Raw genomic sequence first — 14,153 nt, 5'->3', positions numbered from 1 at the left:
GCTGCCATAAATTTTAAGCAGCCACGTTTGGTGGCTGCTGAGGATGCGAACATTTTCTTTTTTTTAGAGTGTTGGTTCTTAGCCACGTGCCTAGATTTTAGCGCGCGATTTCTGCGCACTCTCGCACGCGGTCGCGTGAAAATGGCAACGAAAGAAAAAGTAAGCGATAGAACGCTCTACGTGCTTTGAACCGAGCCCCAATGCACCAGGACAAAGCAGAGAAATCGACGACGACGTCCCCGATGACAGAAGAAAGCTCCAAAGTCGACCCGAAAGCGACTTTCGACGAAGAAATGGAAGAGCGAGAGCCAGCCGACGCCGAACGGGCGCCAAGCGACACAGAAGAGAAAGCGGAAAGCGACGAAGACTACAAAGATCCGACGGCGGCGAAATCGCGCGACCAAAAGGCGTCGGGAAAGGAAAAATCGCCTCCAATGGACGAACTCGATCTCAAAATCGTTCGTATCGAATATAGCGAGACCCCGTCGCTCGAGCGTTTGTTTTAGGAATCGGATCGGGCGAAACGATTCACGTTTCTTCTCGAACGAACCGAATTGTACAGTCATTTCGTCAATCCGGCGTCGTCGAAAGGACCGAGCAGTCCGCTCAAGATCAAACGGCAGCCGACGCAGCAGCGCGGACGACCGAAAAAGAGCGAAGAGCGACGACGACGAGCGTCCGACGTGTGAGTGGAGACTGGAGAGAGAGGGGGGCCCCCTTCGGTCCGTGGGGGCGTGGCTGATTGTGTGTTCTCTTTTTTAGGCGGCATCGAATGACGGAAAAGGAAGAGGACGAGGAATTGCTGGAGCAATCGCGAACGTCGCGAAGTTTGACGCGCTTTTCTGCTTCTCCTTCCTGTACTGGGGGGAAACAATTGACTCTACTTTCTATATTATACATATTTTTCTAGACATCAAGAATGGGGTGATGAGAGACTATCAGATTCGCGGACTCAATTGGTTGATCTCGTTGTACGAGCAACGAATCAATGGGATCTTGGCAGATGAAATGGTCACTCGTCACCGTGTCGAAGAATTTAATTAATTAACTCCGTCTTTCTATAGGGTCTCGGAAAAACGTTGCAGACGATTTCGCTCTTCGGCTATCTGAAGCACTACCACGGCGTAGGCGGCCCGCATCTGATCATCGTTCCCAAATCGACTCTTCACAATTGGATGGCCGAATTCGAGCGCTGGTGTCCGACCATGAAATCGATTGCCGTTCTCGGAGACAAAGAAGCTCGAGTCTGAGAGTCATATATTGTCGATCGCGCGCTCGTTTATTTGATTGGTTCCCCCTAGGCGTCCTTCGTCAAGTCGACGCTCCTGCCCGGCAAGTGGGACGTCTGCGTCACGTCGTACGAAATGGTTCTCATCGAAAAGAGTCACTTCAAGAAGTTCAAGTGGAAATACATGGTCATCGACGAGGCACATCGGATAAAGAACGAGAAGTCAAAGGTAGATATATATAAGAGTTTTGACCGTTCTAACGTTCTCGTTCCTTAGTTGTCTGAGATAGTTAGACAGTTCAGATCGGAGAATCGGCTTCTTCTCACGGGAACGCCCTTGCAGAACAATATTCACGAACTCTGGTCGCTCTTGAATTTTCTTCTACCGGATGTGTTCAATTCTTCAGAAGTACGAGTCATAGGTAGTTGTTTGTCTTAATTAAGTCTCTGTTGCAGGACTTTGACGCTTGGTTCGATGCGAACCAACTGGAGGACAACAAATTTGTCGTGGAACGACTTCATAGTGTGAGTTGAGCGATGCCATCTGATAGCACCGCTATTGGTGCCTCTGTTTCTTCAGGTTCTTCGTCCGTTCCTGTTACGTCGCATCAAAGCTGACGTGGAGAAAGGTCTACTGCCGAAGATAGAGACGAAGATATACGTGGGACTGAGTCAAATGCAGAGGGACTGGTATGTCAATGCTTGCGATTGCACGTATACATCACGACGCGGAATTTACTAGGTACACCAAAATTCTTCTCAAGGATATCGACGTTGTGAACGGCGCCGGAAAACTGAACAAAGTCCGTCTTCTCAACATACTGATGCAACTCCGAAAATGCTCCAATCACCCGTATCTCTTCGACGGAGCCGAACCCGGACCTCCCTACACGACGGACATGCACCTGGTGACGAACTCCGGCAAGATGGTCGTCATGGACAAGCTTCTCGTCAAACTGAAAGAACAGGGTAAGGCGAGAACAAACTATTTATTGAATTCGCATCGACGCGGTTTCTTCTTCTGAAGGCTCGAGGGTCCTGCTCTTTAGTCAAATGACGCGCGTTCTCGACATTCTCGAGGACTACATGATTTGGAAGGGCTATCGCTACTGTCGCTTGGACGGGCAGACGCCGCACGAGGATCGTCAGGAGTCGATTACGCGATTCAACGCGCCCGGCAGCGACGTCTTTGTTTTCATGCTCAGCACGCGTGCCGGCGGCTTGGGCATCAATCTCGCCACAGCTGATATCGTCATACTCTTTGACAGCGATTGGAATCCGCAAGTCGACCTTCAGGCAATGGTAAGTAAGGTTTAGCTTTGATTCGTAGGGGCCTTTTGCTAGAGAATGTAGAAGAGATTCGTATTCCTCTGATATTAGGCCCCCCCAAGCTAGAAGATGTAGAAGCCTCAGATTTTAGAAATTGAACCCTCAGATTTGTATACTCCGAGGGTTGGCTGCCTGAGTATATGTATTTGCATACTCCGGATTAATTAAGGTTGGCTGCCTGAGAGTGCCTCCTCAGTCGTAATAACGTGATTCATGAGAATTCGTTGAATTACCGGAGGGCCTCCTCAGTGTCCTGTCCTGTCCCTTGCAATATTATTGCTATACACATTTATTGCAGCAGAGATGACCTGTCTCTTGCAATATTTATTGCAGAAGTGACGGTCTGTGTCTTGCAATATTTATTGCAATATTTATTTTAGTAGAGACGGCCTGTTCCTTTCAAAATTTATTGCAATATTTATTGCAGTAGAGATGGCGTCTGCCTTGCCATATTTATTGCAATACTTATTGCAGAAAAGATGACCTGTCCCGTGAAATATTTATTGCAGCAGAGATGACCTGTCATTTGCAATATTTATTGCAGAAGACTGTCTCTTGCAATATTATGGCGTTCCATGCGCCTGATCCGTAAGCGCGGCTCGCGCGCAACAAGTTAGAGACACTTGCACCCCGAAAGTGGGCGTTCCCGCCAGCACTGTTTATGCGCGTTTGGCGTTCCATGCGCCTGATCCGTGAGCGCGGCTCGCGCGCAAACGAAGGAGACACTTGCACTCCGAAAGTAGGCGTTTCCGCCAGCACTTTCGATGCGCGTGTGGCGTTCCATGCGCCTGATCCGTGAGCGCGGCTCGCGCGCAAACGAAGGAGACACTTGCACCCCGAAAGTAGGCGTTCCCGCCAGCACTGTTTATGCGCGAGTGGCGTTCCATGCGCCTGATCCGTAAGCGTCACTCGCGCGCAATCGAAGGAGACACTTGCACCCCGAAAGTAGGCGTTCCCGCCAGCACTGTTTATGCGCGTGTGGCGTTCCATGCGCCTGATCCGTGAGCGCGGCTCGCGCGCAAACGAAGGAGACACTTGCACCCCGAAAGTAGGCGTTCCCGCCAGCACTTTCGATGCGCGAGTGGCGTTCCATGCGCCTGATCCGTGAGCGCGACTCGCGCGCAAACGTAGAAAACACTTACAAACCCCGAAAGTAGGCGTTCCCGCCAGCACTGTTTATGCGCGCGTGGCGTTCCGTGCGCCTGATCCGTGTGCGTCACTCGCGCGCAATCGAAGGAGACACTTGCACCCCGAAAGTAGGCGTTCCCGCCAGCACTGTTTATGCGCGTGTGGCGTTCCATGCGCCTGATCCGTGAGCGCGGCTCGCGCGCAAACGAAGGAGACACTTGCACCCCGAAAGTAGGCGTTCCCGCCAGCACTTTCGATGCGCGAGTGGCGTTCCATGCGCCTGATCCGTGAGCGCGACTCGCGCGCAAACGTAGAAAACACTTACAAACCCCGAAAGTAGGCGTTCCCGCCAGCACTGTTTATGCGCGCGTGGCGTTCCGTGCGCCTGATCCGTGTGCGTCGCTCGCGCCCAACGATTGAAGACACTTGCGTCTTAAAAAAATCGTCGCGATTTCGTACAAAGCCCTAACTTCTTGCTATTTGTATATTATTATATTATTAGAGAGATGAGCCCCTATACGCTCCTGCATATACTGTAACAGGCCCCTAACCATGTGATCATGCACCTTCGCATATTGGCCTACCAGCTCGTTGCGCGCGAGCGATGCTTGCGGCTCAGGCGCATGGAACGCCACTCGTGCATAATTATAGTAGCGTTGACGGGAACGCCCATTTTTGGGGTGCAAGTGTCTCCGACTCGTTGCGCGCGAGCGGTGCTTGCGGCTCAGGCGCATGGAACGCCACTCGTGCATAATAAAGTAGCGTGGGAACGCCCATTTTTGGGGTGCAAGTGTCTCCGACTCGTTAGCAGCGTTATTTTATGCACGAATATCGTTCCATGCGCCTGATCCGCAAGCACCGTTCGCGAGCAACGACCTGCAGACACTTGCACCCCAAAAAAGGGCGTTCCCGCCAACTCTGAGCCTAACCCAGACCTAACCTTCGATTGTTAGAGATGCACCTGCGTATATTCTTAGATAATGTCGGAACGTCTGAGAAAATATCTTCTTTTAGGATCGTGCTCATCGTATCGGGCAGACGAAGCAAGTTCGCGTCTTTCGTTTTATCACCGAGCATACTGTTGAAGAGAGGATGGTGGAGCGAGCCGAGATGAAGCTTCGACTTGATCACGTCGTTATTCAGCAGGGTAAAAAGAGTATATTTATTGTTCGAGGTCCTGGAAAAATAGCGTTTTGTTCATTAGGTCGGCTTTTGCCGGCTCAAGCGAAAGTCAGCAAGGATGAGATGCTCTCAATGATCCGTCACGGAGCCAGCCACGTGTTTGCATCAAAGGGCTCGACTGTTTCAGACACGGATATTGAAGCTATACTAGCCGAAGGCGAGAAAAGGGTAAACTGTCCTCATTCAATATGTTGACGCGAATGACGTCGCATTTTTTTGTTTTTTTTAGACGCAGGAAATGGAAGAGAAATTGAAGGGTCTCGGTGAAGACTCGCTTCGAACGTTCACCCTCGACACAATACACCTGTTCGAAGGAAAAGACTTTCGAAAGGAGAGAGAAAACGTAAGAACAACTCTCCAAACCACCGTCTCCGTGGGGAGTGAGTGTTTTAATTACATCCAGGTCGTTCCTGTGGAGCATTGGATTGAACCGCCGAAACGAGAACGAAAGGCCAACTACGCCGTCGACGCGTATTTTCGCGAAGCCCTGCGCGTCAGCGAGCCCAAAGCACCAAAGGTAGACGCACAGATTTAATCATCATATTTCGAAATTTTTTCTCTCTCCTAGGCTCCTCGTCCCAAGCAGCCCAACGTTCAGGACTTCCAATTCTTTCCTCTCCAACTATTCGAGCTTCTCGATCGAGAGATTCTCGCCTATAGGAAAGCGATTGGATACAAGATCCCCTTCAATCCGGACATTCCGGATCCGGTCAAGACGCAGGAGGCGGAACAGCAGAAGATCGACGAATCCGAACCGCTCACCGCCGACGAGGTGCAGCTGAAGGAGAGTCTCTTGAAGGACGGTTTCACCGACTGGTCGAAACGGGACTTCAGTCAATTCGTGAAAGCCTGCGAACGACACGGTCGCGACAGCGTGGAGAAAATTTGTCGCGACGTCGAAGGGAAGACTCCGGACGAGGTATCGTAGATCAGATCGTTGTTGTGATGACTCGACTGGAGGAGAGACGTTCTTAGGTGAAGATTTATTACGGCGTGTTTTGGAAGAGAGTAGGCGAACTTCAGGACAAGGACAGAATACTGGCTCAGATTGACAAGGGAGAGATGAAGATACAGAGGAAACTAGGCGTTAAACGAGCTCTAGATGCGAAAGTATGCTAGGAAAAGAAATCTGGGAACTGTTGTAGCTGAATATCCCTTTCTTTTTCAGATGACTAGATATCGGTCTCCCTTCCAGCAGCTCAAAATTCAATACGGTACCAATAAAGGAAAGAATTACGTCGAAGACGAAGATAGATTCCTTGTAAGCATTTGCGATCTCTCACTCTTATATTTGATGCGGCGTTTCTTAGATTTGCATGCTCTACAAACTTGGCCTGGAGAAGGAGAACGTCTATGACGAATTGAGAACGGCTGTACGAAATGCGCCTCAATTTCGTTTCGATTGGTTCATAAAGGCTCGCACTGCTGCCGTAAGTTCTCTCGCGAATGATCTGTACTATAACTTCATTTGGCTATTGACTTATTAGGAACTTCAGCGTCGTTGCAACACTCTTGTGACGCTAATAGAGAGGGAAAACAGCGAGATGGAAGAGAAGGGAAAGAAAAAAGACACCGCATCTCCCAAGGTATTATTCATTCGACTACGTCGAATGTGTCTTTTCTGAACTTGGAAGTTTTTCTAGGCGCAAAAGAGAAAGGGGAAGGATTTGGCTGACGCATCATCAGTGGGCCGATCTCCGAAGGTAGCCAAAGTGGCGAGCACCGCTTTGCACGCTTGAACGAGAAGAAGTTATTGTTGGATTTCTTCTGAGTTTTATGACAGTAAGCTAAGCACTAAAATAATCTGAAAGGTTCGATTTACAAGGAGAATAAAGCAAACAGCCTGTTGCTGAAGCAGAAGGGGGAGAGAGAATACATTTGCAATTCGTAACGTGAGCTCTAGGCCACGCCCAGGAGCTCAGAGGCTATGGCCCAGAGGTTCCTTTGTCCGCTTGGTCTTACGTACACGACGACCGATCCTGAAGCGGTCGCTTGTCTGCACGACGCATTCGTCGCTATGTTGACGTACAACGTCAGTCCGACTCCGCACCTGCAGAAAGCTCTGGAGCTTGATCCCCACTTCGTGATGGCCAACGTCTTCAAAGTGAAAGCGAATTCCAAATTGACTCGATCGCGCTTACCATCTCTGTTTCTGTATCCAGGCTTTTCTTCTTCTGACGGTCGGCGGCATCGGTGCAGACGAAAACGGTGAATGAGACCTCTTCTTTTTGTTCCACCTCTCTCGAGCATTTCATTTCTAGTGCAAGAATCGGCGAAAGCAATCAATAGTCAAGATCGAAACGATCTCACGTGGAGAGAAAGGCGACACGTCGAGGCGATGGAACGCAAATTGGTCAATGACGAAAAGGCTGCCGTTGACATTTGGGAAGACATTCTTCTGAAGTTTCCAAGAGGTACAATTAGATGAAGTGAAGTTTTGTTTGTAATACACATTCCCTTGGCGTTTTGGGGCCATCACTCTCTACAGTGAAATTTGTATTTTATTACTGTATCTCCAGACATATATGCCATTCGAGGTGTCAATCAGGCCTACATCTTCCTGGGGGACTCGGTGAATATAAGAGACTGCATTGCTCGAATACTTCCAGCATGGGATGAATCGATGACCTGCTATCCTCACCTTCTTAGCATGTGAGTCTCAGCTACACGGATAGCTGAAAGCAATTGCATTATTTTTAGGTATTCTTTTGGGCTGGAGGAGTCAGGTTTGATGAGCAAGGCGATTGAGGTAGCTGAACGCTCTCTCTCGCTCAATCCCGCTTTGCCTTGGGCTTTTCACACGCTGAGCCACGTCTACGGTGCGACGGAGTCGCCCGAAAGGGGAATTGACCTGTTGATCAAGTCGAGGAAACACTGGGTAGAAGGAGGACTTAGCGTCCACATGACTTGGCATCTTTGTCTATGTTATCTTGGTAAGTGAGAGGTAAAAAAGGCGCGTTTAGAGTCCAGGACATTCAAAGACAACGACAACAGCTCCTGATTCAAAATCAGCTATATAGCTCTTGTTTGTGTTTTAGACGCTGGCGATTTGGACGCAGCTCTGAAAGAGTATGATACTGTCTTGAAAATGAAAGTGAACGATGTAGCAGGCTTTGTCGATGCTGTTTCTCTTCTGTGGCGAATTGAGGTACCTTCGATCTTTCAAGTCAACGATCACATATTGTATATGGATATTGCAGTGTACTGGCATTGACATTGGCGAAGAGCGTTGGGCTGGATTGATAGAAAAAGTGAACGAATATTCCAACAGACATTCAATGGCATGGTGAGTAAATATCATAATCTATTGAATAATTACGTACGCAGAAGGATGAGAGGTTTTTTTCTTTTTCTCAGGTATGACGCTCACATAATGATGGCGCTTGCCTGTCGAAGTGCAAAGGACCATGCAGCGAGACTTCTTCTGGGACGAAATCTCCTACAGGTACAGTAGGTCGTTGGAGTGAAATCTTTTTGCTAGCATCTATCTCTTAATAGTCACTGAAAGACTACGGAGGATCGGTGAAGAGCCACAATGCTTGGGTGACAAATGAGGTTCAAAGGGACCCTTTATAGTGATTATCATGTCTTCTCCTCAGCGTTTGCTCCTTAGGTTGGAATTCCCTTGTGTGAAGCACTCCTTGCCTTCGGAAACGAAGAATACGAAAAGGTATTTTTATATCAAATAATTAATGTTATAACCTTCACGTAGCACTTCCGTTTGGTAGACCGTTTCTTTGATTCTTCCTATTCGCTACAAATGCTGTGCTCTCGGCTGGAGTTCAGGGCAGAGACACACCTTTGCAATCACTCTCATTCGGGCTGCAATGCAAGCGAAGAATTTTTCCTTAGCTCGAGCCTTACTCTCAGAAGTCAAGGTGACGCATTTGCTGGCTAACTTGAACGAAAATATACTGGTTTCATGCAGGAACTGTGGCCAAAGCACAAGTCAACGGCGAAATTGTATCTGCAAGTGATGAACAGTTTTGTGTGAGCGTTTCCATCAGCCAGGAAGTGAAAATAAGCAGCACATACAAATAAAAACCATTGATGACTTTGATTTGTCTGAAAATATAGAGCAGTACGGTCTGACTGGTAAGAAACCGTAAATAATTAATTTATTAATTAATACCATTCCCGTTGAACCTTAAGAATTCTTTAGTCAAACAATGAATAGTTATCAATATCATGCTCCTATTTTTTTGTGGATGACGATTGCCATAGGAATGAGAGATGACGTGCACACTTGATCAAGATGAATATTTAATGAATTATTTTGCCACACATAGTCGAAGCAATACCTTTCTTTGTAATACAAGAACCTGCTAAACGGAACAGTTCGTTCATTTACGACATTCTCGTCGAGTACAGGCCAGTTTTGAGTACAGAATAGATCCGAGACGCTCCGGAAGCGACAATACCCTACACAATCACTTCCAAAATGATGTAGATAGCCGAAGACATCGAACGTCGATCGAAAAGCAACGGCTTCAACGTACGGGAATCTTCTCTTCTGGAAATTACCCGAACGCGACTCGGAATAGCGATATTCTATTACACGAAACAAAAAAACCATCGAAGACGTACAGTACATACATGCATGCATCGACAGACAATCAATAAGTGCAAAATTCCCGTCTTCTTGAGCCACGTGTTCGCTTGCGCCGTCGATGTCCTGGTCTTGCACGAAGAGAACCTAAAAAAGAGAAGATAAATCCGTTCAATCTGCCCGTGTACGTACCTTTTTGCTATGCGTTCGCATTGGCATTACCCAGGCCACACCACGTGGAGGTTCGAACGCAGTAAGTAGCCCAAAAATGTTGGAAGCGAGACCTTGCTTCAACGGCTCAAACACGACCGGTACGGCCTGGATCGAGAACGGCTCTCCCACACCGTTCCCCCGACCGCGTCGTACCGGGGCCCCAGAGAGGCCGTAGACTTTCGCTTGAATAGGAAACGAGTCTACCGTGATGAGAGAGGCATTACGAAGCGAGCGCCAAGTCAACCAATAGAGGGTCAAGCGTTCGTTTGTCCTGGGGGTCAGGTCATCTTCAGGGTATAGATCGTATAAACCAAGTGAGGAAATACCACGAGACACTGGGCCCCCACACGTTTCTTTGGCAGTAAGTGGCAAACCTTAGCCAGACGCCCGCTCAGCATAACGCGAAACGCCTGACCTGACGAACCAAGCCTTTCAACGACCTTATATGACCCCCAGTGCCGATCTTAGCGCCGCAAAGCGACGCCCGTCCACTGCGCCTGACAGTTTCGGTAAGGATCGACATAAGACGACGACGCTTTGGTGACCAACCATCAGCTTTCCCAGCTCACGATCAACCTCTAGGGCTAGCCCGTTGGCATCCCCCACCCTTTAGCAAGACTGAAGAGTGAGCGTTGGTCCCGCCGCTTATATATCGAACATGACGCAATATCCGATGACATCACTAATCGGATCAATTCACCTAGGCAACGATACGCTGATTTGCTGTTGAAATTCGCGCCAACTTTTCATGTGCTCTTCGCGTGGGCGAATTCCTTCGATTTGGCGCTAAAAACATGGCGGCTCCACGTTTTTCGAGCGATTCGCCGACCGCGTGTATCGTTTTGCCATCTGAATGAGGATTTCAACGCTTAGACGGCATTCTTTCTCTTCGTAGGGTCTTCGTTTCGCGTGCAAGTGAAATTCCCGGCTTCGAATCTCGAATGGCGATGTTGCAGCGATTTTCTCCGTTCATATGCCTTCGCGAGCAGTCGCCGGACGATTTGGTTGATCGAAGACGTCGTTCGGATGGTCTAGGCGAAGAAGGGAGACAGAGACGAGGAAAACGAGCGAGCATCGCCACGAGATGTCGACCTCGTCGCTCGAAGCAACACCGCGAACACGAAGAAATGGCGAAAGAACGACAGAAGAACGACGGACGTCATCTATCGAGCGTCTTTGCAGCTCAATGAGGTAAACACGAACGGGGGGGCCCCCTTAGGCGTACTTGGCTCATTTCCGCCTTCGAATTCATGCAGTACCAAGGCGCGAGTTCACTTCTTCGCGAACGAGAAAGATTTTTACAGCAATTCTCGTCAGGTCAGAACGCAATCTTAGTATTCAAATCGTCTTCTAACCACGTATTCTGTCGTTGCAGGGTGAAACTGGCATTATACCGGTAGATACAGGTTTCAAAAAAAGGACACAGGGAATTAAAGTGTGTCTTTCACTGCTTGTCTGTTGAAGTCAGTGTGTCGGTTCAGCATTGAACGTTCTAGAAAGTGACGTGTCATCGACAGTCTCGTCGTTTGAGAGAACGTTCGAGTATGAAACGAGATGGAATCTTGACGAGGATTCACCAATCTAGATCCTGATAGTTAGTAAGTTGTTACATTCTCTGTTGTCATGGCGTGAAATAATCGTTGGTTGTATTTTTTTTGCAGAGCCACTGACTTCTTCACCCTGAGAGTAAAAACGTCTACGCTAGCGTTGGAGACAAGGAGCTACGAACCTGCGTGTATCAAAGCTTCTATCTCGTAATAAATGTACGTCTATATGCAATGATACCCACGTGGAACCCAGTGCCCTTCTAGAAGCATCCTTCAGCCAGGATTTGTATATATGGATATTAGGAGTTGTTTCATGCAGCAGCAAATACAAATAAAAAACATTGATAAACGTTGAAAATAAATGGCATTAATTCTTTGCACTCTTATTGCGCAGACTCAGTACTACGGACTGTCTGGAGTGTCCTCGTTTTCTCTTCGTGCAATTGCAATGGCGCAGCAGGCTCTCTGTCCGCAAGGTCTAAGCTACTCGACGACAGATCCCAAAGCGGTCAACTGTCTGCACGACGCTTTCGTCGCCATCTTGACCTACGGCGTCGATCCAAGTCCGCACTTGCAGAAAGCTCTAGAACTCGATCCCAACTTCGTCATGGCGCACGTCTGCCGAGTGAGAACTTGCAATAGGCGTGAGCACGCCATAAACTCACCTCTCCTTCCAGACGTTTCTTCTTCTAACCGTTGGCAGCCTCGCTACAGACCCAAACGGTAGGAGCAACGTCTTTGTCGCTCGCTCACCTCTCGAAAAACTTCATTCTCTAGTGCAAGAATCGGCGAAAGCGATCGATCGTCGCGATCGAAACGATCTCGCGTGGAGAGAAAAGCGACACGTCGAGGCGATAGAGCGCAAATTGGTCAACGACGAAAGGGGTGCCATTGACATATGGGAAGACATCCTTCTAAAGTTTCCAACAGGTAAAGAAATTATCCCGGTGTATTATCGACTCGTTACGTACCTTTTTAATTTTGTGCATTGTCTAGACATATTTGCCATTCGATGCGTCAATCAGTGCTACTTTTTCATCGGGGATTCGGTGAACGTACGAGACAGCATGGCTCGAGTCCTACCAGCGTGGAACGAGTCCATGACCTACTATCCTCACGTTCTTGGCATGTGAGTCTTATATAAGGGAAGACCACTCGAGATACATACGTATTTAATTTTCTTTAGGTATGCTTTTGGACTGGAGGAGTCGGGTTTGAGGAGCAGAGCCAAGGAGACAGCTGAAAGCGCTCTCGCGCTCAATCCCGACTTGCCTTGGGCTATTCACGCTCTCGGTCACGTCTACAACGAGTTGTATTCGCCCGAGGAAGGAATCGACGTGCTGATCAAGTGGAAGACGCATTGGGAAGACGGCGGATTGAGTGGTCATCTGACGTGGCATCTCGGTCTCTTTCGTCTCGGTAAGAGATTGAGTGAGACGCATCCGACAATGTTCTCGTTATACTATGCATACTCTAGATGCCGGAGATCTAAAGGGAGCTCTTCGAGAGTACGACGATGTCTTGGCCAATGGGGCGACCGACGTCTTTGGCTTCGTTGATGCCGTCTCGCTTTTGTGGCGTATTGAGGTCAGTTTTTATAAACTAATATACTACATTTCATTATATTTGTGTGCTGTACAGTGCACTGGCTTTGACGTTGGCGAAGAACGTTGGACTGTATTACAAGAACAACTGAAAGAGTATTCCGATAAGCATTCAATGGCATGGTAAGTCGGCTTATGTAATAAATAATTGAGTGTATATTTCAGAGTGTTTCTTTTTTTTTGGTTAGGTTCGACGCTCACATAATGATGGCGTTTGCTTGTCAAGGTGCAAAGGACCATGCGGCGAGACTTCTTCTGGGACGAAATCTCTTGCAGGTATCCTAGGTCGTCCGGCGTTCTAGCCTTATTTTGCGATCATCTGTTTAGTCGTTGAAAGAGTACGGAGGATCGGCGAAGACTCACAATGCGTGGGTCACAAACGAGGTTGGAATCGATGGGCTCTTCGAATACTATTTATCTCTTTCGTCAATTTTTTTCTTTAGGTTGGAATTCCTCTGTGTGAAGCACTTCTTGCTTTTGGAAACGAAGAATACGATAAGGTGCGCGTCTTTTAGCTTTGATTTCTCACTTGGCATTTGTTTACATGCATATCTCTAGGCTGTTTCTTTGATTGTCCCTATTCGGTACAAATGCCATGCCCTTGGCTGGAGCGTGGCGCAGAGACACATCATTGCAGTCACTCTTATTCGAGCCGCGATACAAGCAAAGAATTTCTCTTTAGCTCGAGCCTTACTCTCAGAAATGAAGGTAACTTTTTCCTTGATGGCTGCATAAATCTTTGTCTATGCATTGGGTACTGTGTGTGCAGGAGCTTCGGCCAAATCACAAGGCGACCGCACGCTTGTACCTGCAAGTGAAAAACTGAGAGTGTGTTGTAGGTATGGGCAATTATTTTATGGACACGAAATCGATTACAGTATGTCAATACTTTTTATAAAGCTTTTACAGCAAATTTGCTTTGGTTTTGCTTTGCTCACATAAAACACGCGTGCGTCTCGAGCGAAAAAAGAACCCCAAGCGTGGCGAGGGCCTCGATCATGGGCCTTTCATTTTGATAAACTATAGTAATAAATGTACGTGTCTGCAATGATATGCACAGAATGGACCCAATGCCCGCCCTTCGTCCTTCAGCCAGGATTTGTATATCGTGATATTAGAGTTATTGCATGCAGGAACTTTGGTCAAAACGCATGTTAGCAGCAAATACAAATAATGACGTTGATTTGTGAAAAAATGAATGGCACTTATTCTTTGCGCTCTGATTGCGCAGACTCAGTACTAGAGTAGGACCTCGGCTTTCGGACATTCTGCGATTTCGGACGCTCGCACAGCAAATCTAGCCAACCGATTCTGGCTTCCTATAGCGCATTTTAAAGCCCAATCCCTGCCAGGAAGATGTGCTTGAGCGCGAA

General features: G+C 48.0%; 3 protein-coding genes and 1 long non-coding RNA gene across 6 annotated transcripts; all 4 read left to right on the top strand.

Annotated features, from left to right (window-relative positions):
- Window positions 1-113: 113 nt before the first annotated feature.
- Window positions 114-6,727, top strand: LOC136186170 (SWI/SNF-related matrix-associated actin-dependent regulator of chromatin subfamily A member 5-like). Of its 2 annotated transcripts, XM_065973529.1 has the most exons (22): window positions 114-159; window positions 210-458; window positions 507-685; window positions 763-857; window positions 911-1,011; window positions 1,065-1,244; window positions 1,302-1,457; window positions 1,506-1,637; window positions 1,685-1,753; window positions 1,809-1,918; window positions 1,971-2,197; window positions 2,256-2,530; window positions 4,700-4,832; window positions 4,890-5,035; window positions 5,097-5,210; window positions 5,271-5,384; window positions 5,436-5,786; window positions 5,843-5,977; window positions 6,036-6,128; window positions 6,178-6,297; window positions 6,355-6,453; window positions 6,511-6,727. In XM_065973529.1, exons 1-22 carry the CDS (start codon window positions 142-144, stop codon window positions 6,604-6,606), a joined length of 3,192 nt encoding a protein of 1,063 aa, XP_065829601.1. In that variant the 5' UTR covers window positions 114-141; the 3' UTR covers window positions 6,607-6,727. The 2 variants fall into 2 exon arrangements, with proteins under 2 accessions (XP_065829601.1, XP_065829527.1); XM_065973455.1 differs by having other exon boundaries at window positions 5,097-5,384.
- A 63-nt stretch (window positions 6,728-6,790) lies between these two features.
- LOC136186877 (tetratricopeptide repeat protein 38-like) lies at window positions 6,791-9,052 on the top strand. Its single transcript, XM_065974386.1, has 12 exons — window positions 6,791-6,971; window positions 7,030-7,075; window positions 7,129-7,281; window positions 7,387-7,519; window positions 7,568-7,800; window positions 7,906-8,015; window positions 8,068-8,153; window positions 8,225-8,312; window positions 8,366-8,422; window positions 8,481-8,537; window positions 8,596-8,745; window positions 8,796-9,052. The coding sequence occupies exons 1-12, from the start codon at window positions 6,795-6,797 to the stop codon at window positions 8,859-8,861; spliced, it is 1,356 nt and encodes a 451-aa protein (XP_065830458.1). The 5' UTR covers window positions 6,791-6,794; the 3' UTR covers window positions 8,862-9,052.
- A 1,379-nt stretch (window positions 9,053-10,431) lies between these two features.
- On the top strand, window positions 10,432-11,520 carry LOC136188859 (uncharacterized). Of its 2 annotated transcripts, XR_010670327.1 has the most exons (5): window positions 10,432-10,820; window positions 10,886-10,946; window positions 11,005-11,227; window positions 11,291-11,392; window positions 11,441-11,520. It is a non-coding gene; the product is annotated as an uncharacterized lncRNA (long non-coding RNA). The 2 variants fall into 2 exon arrangements; XR_010670319.1 differs by having other exon boundaries at window positions 11,291-11,520.
- A 58-nt stretch (window positions 11,521-11,578) lies between these two features.
- LOC136186964 (tetratricopeptide repeat protein 38-like) lies at window positions 11,579-13,855 on the top strand. The gene is made up of 12 exons (XM_065974493.1): window positions 11,579-11,801; window positions 11,854-11,899; window positions 11,954-12,106; window positions 12,173-12,305; window positions 12,363-12,595; window positions 12,654-12,763; window positions 12,818-12,903; window positions 12,969-13,056; window positions 13,108-13,164; window positions 13,224-13,280; window positions 13,339-13,488; window positions 13,550-13,855. The coding sequence occupies exons 1-12, from the start codon at window positions 11,625-11,627 to the stop codon at window positions 13,604-13,606; spliced, it is 1,347 nt and encodes a 448-aa protein (XP_065830565.1). The 5' UTR covers window positions 11,579-11,624; the 3' UTR covers window positions 13,607-13,855.
- Window positions 13,856-14,153: the final 298 nt, after the last annotated feature.

Source organism: Oscarella lobularis, chromosome 1 (genome assembly GCF_947507565.1).
Source record: "Oscarella lobularis chromosome 1, ooOscLobu1.1, whole genome shotgun sequence".
Lineage (NCBI taxonomy): Eukaryota > Metazoa > Porifera > Homoscleromorpha > Homosclerophorida > Oscarellidae > Oscarella > Oscarella lobularis.
This window is presented reverse-complemented; position numbering and strand designations above follow the sequence as displayed.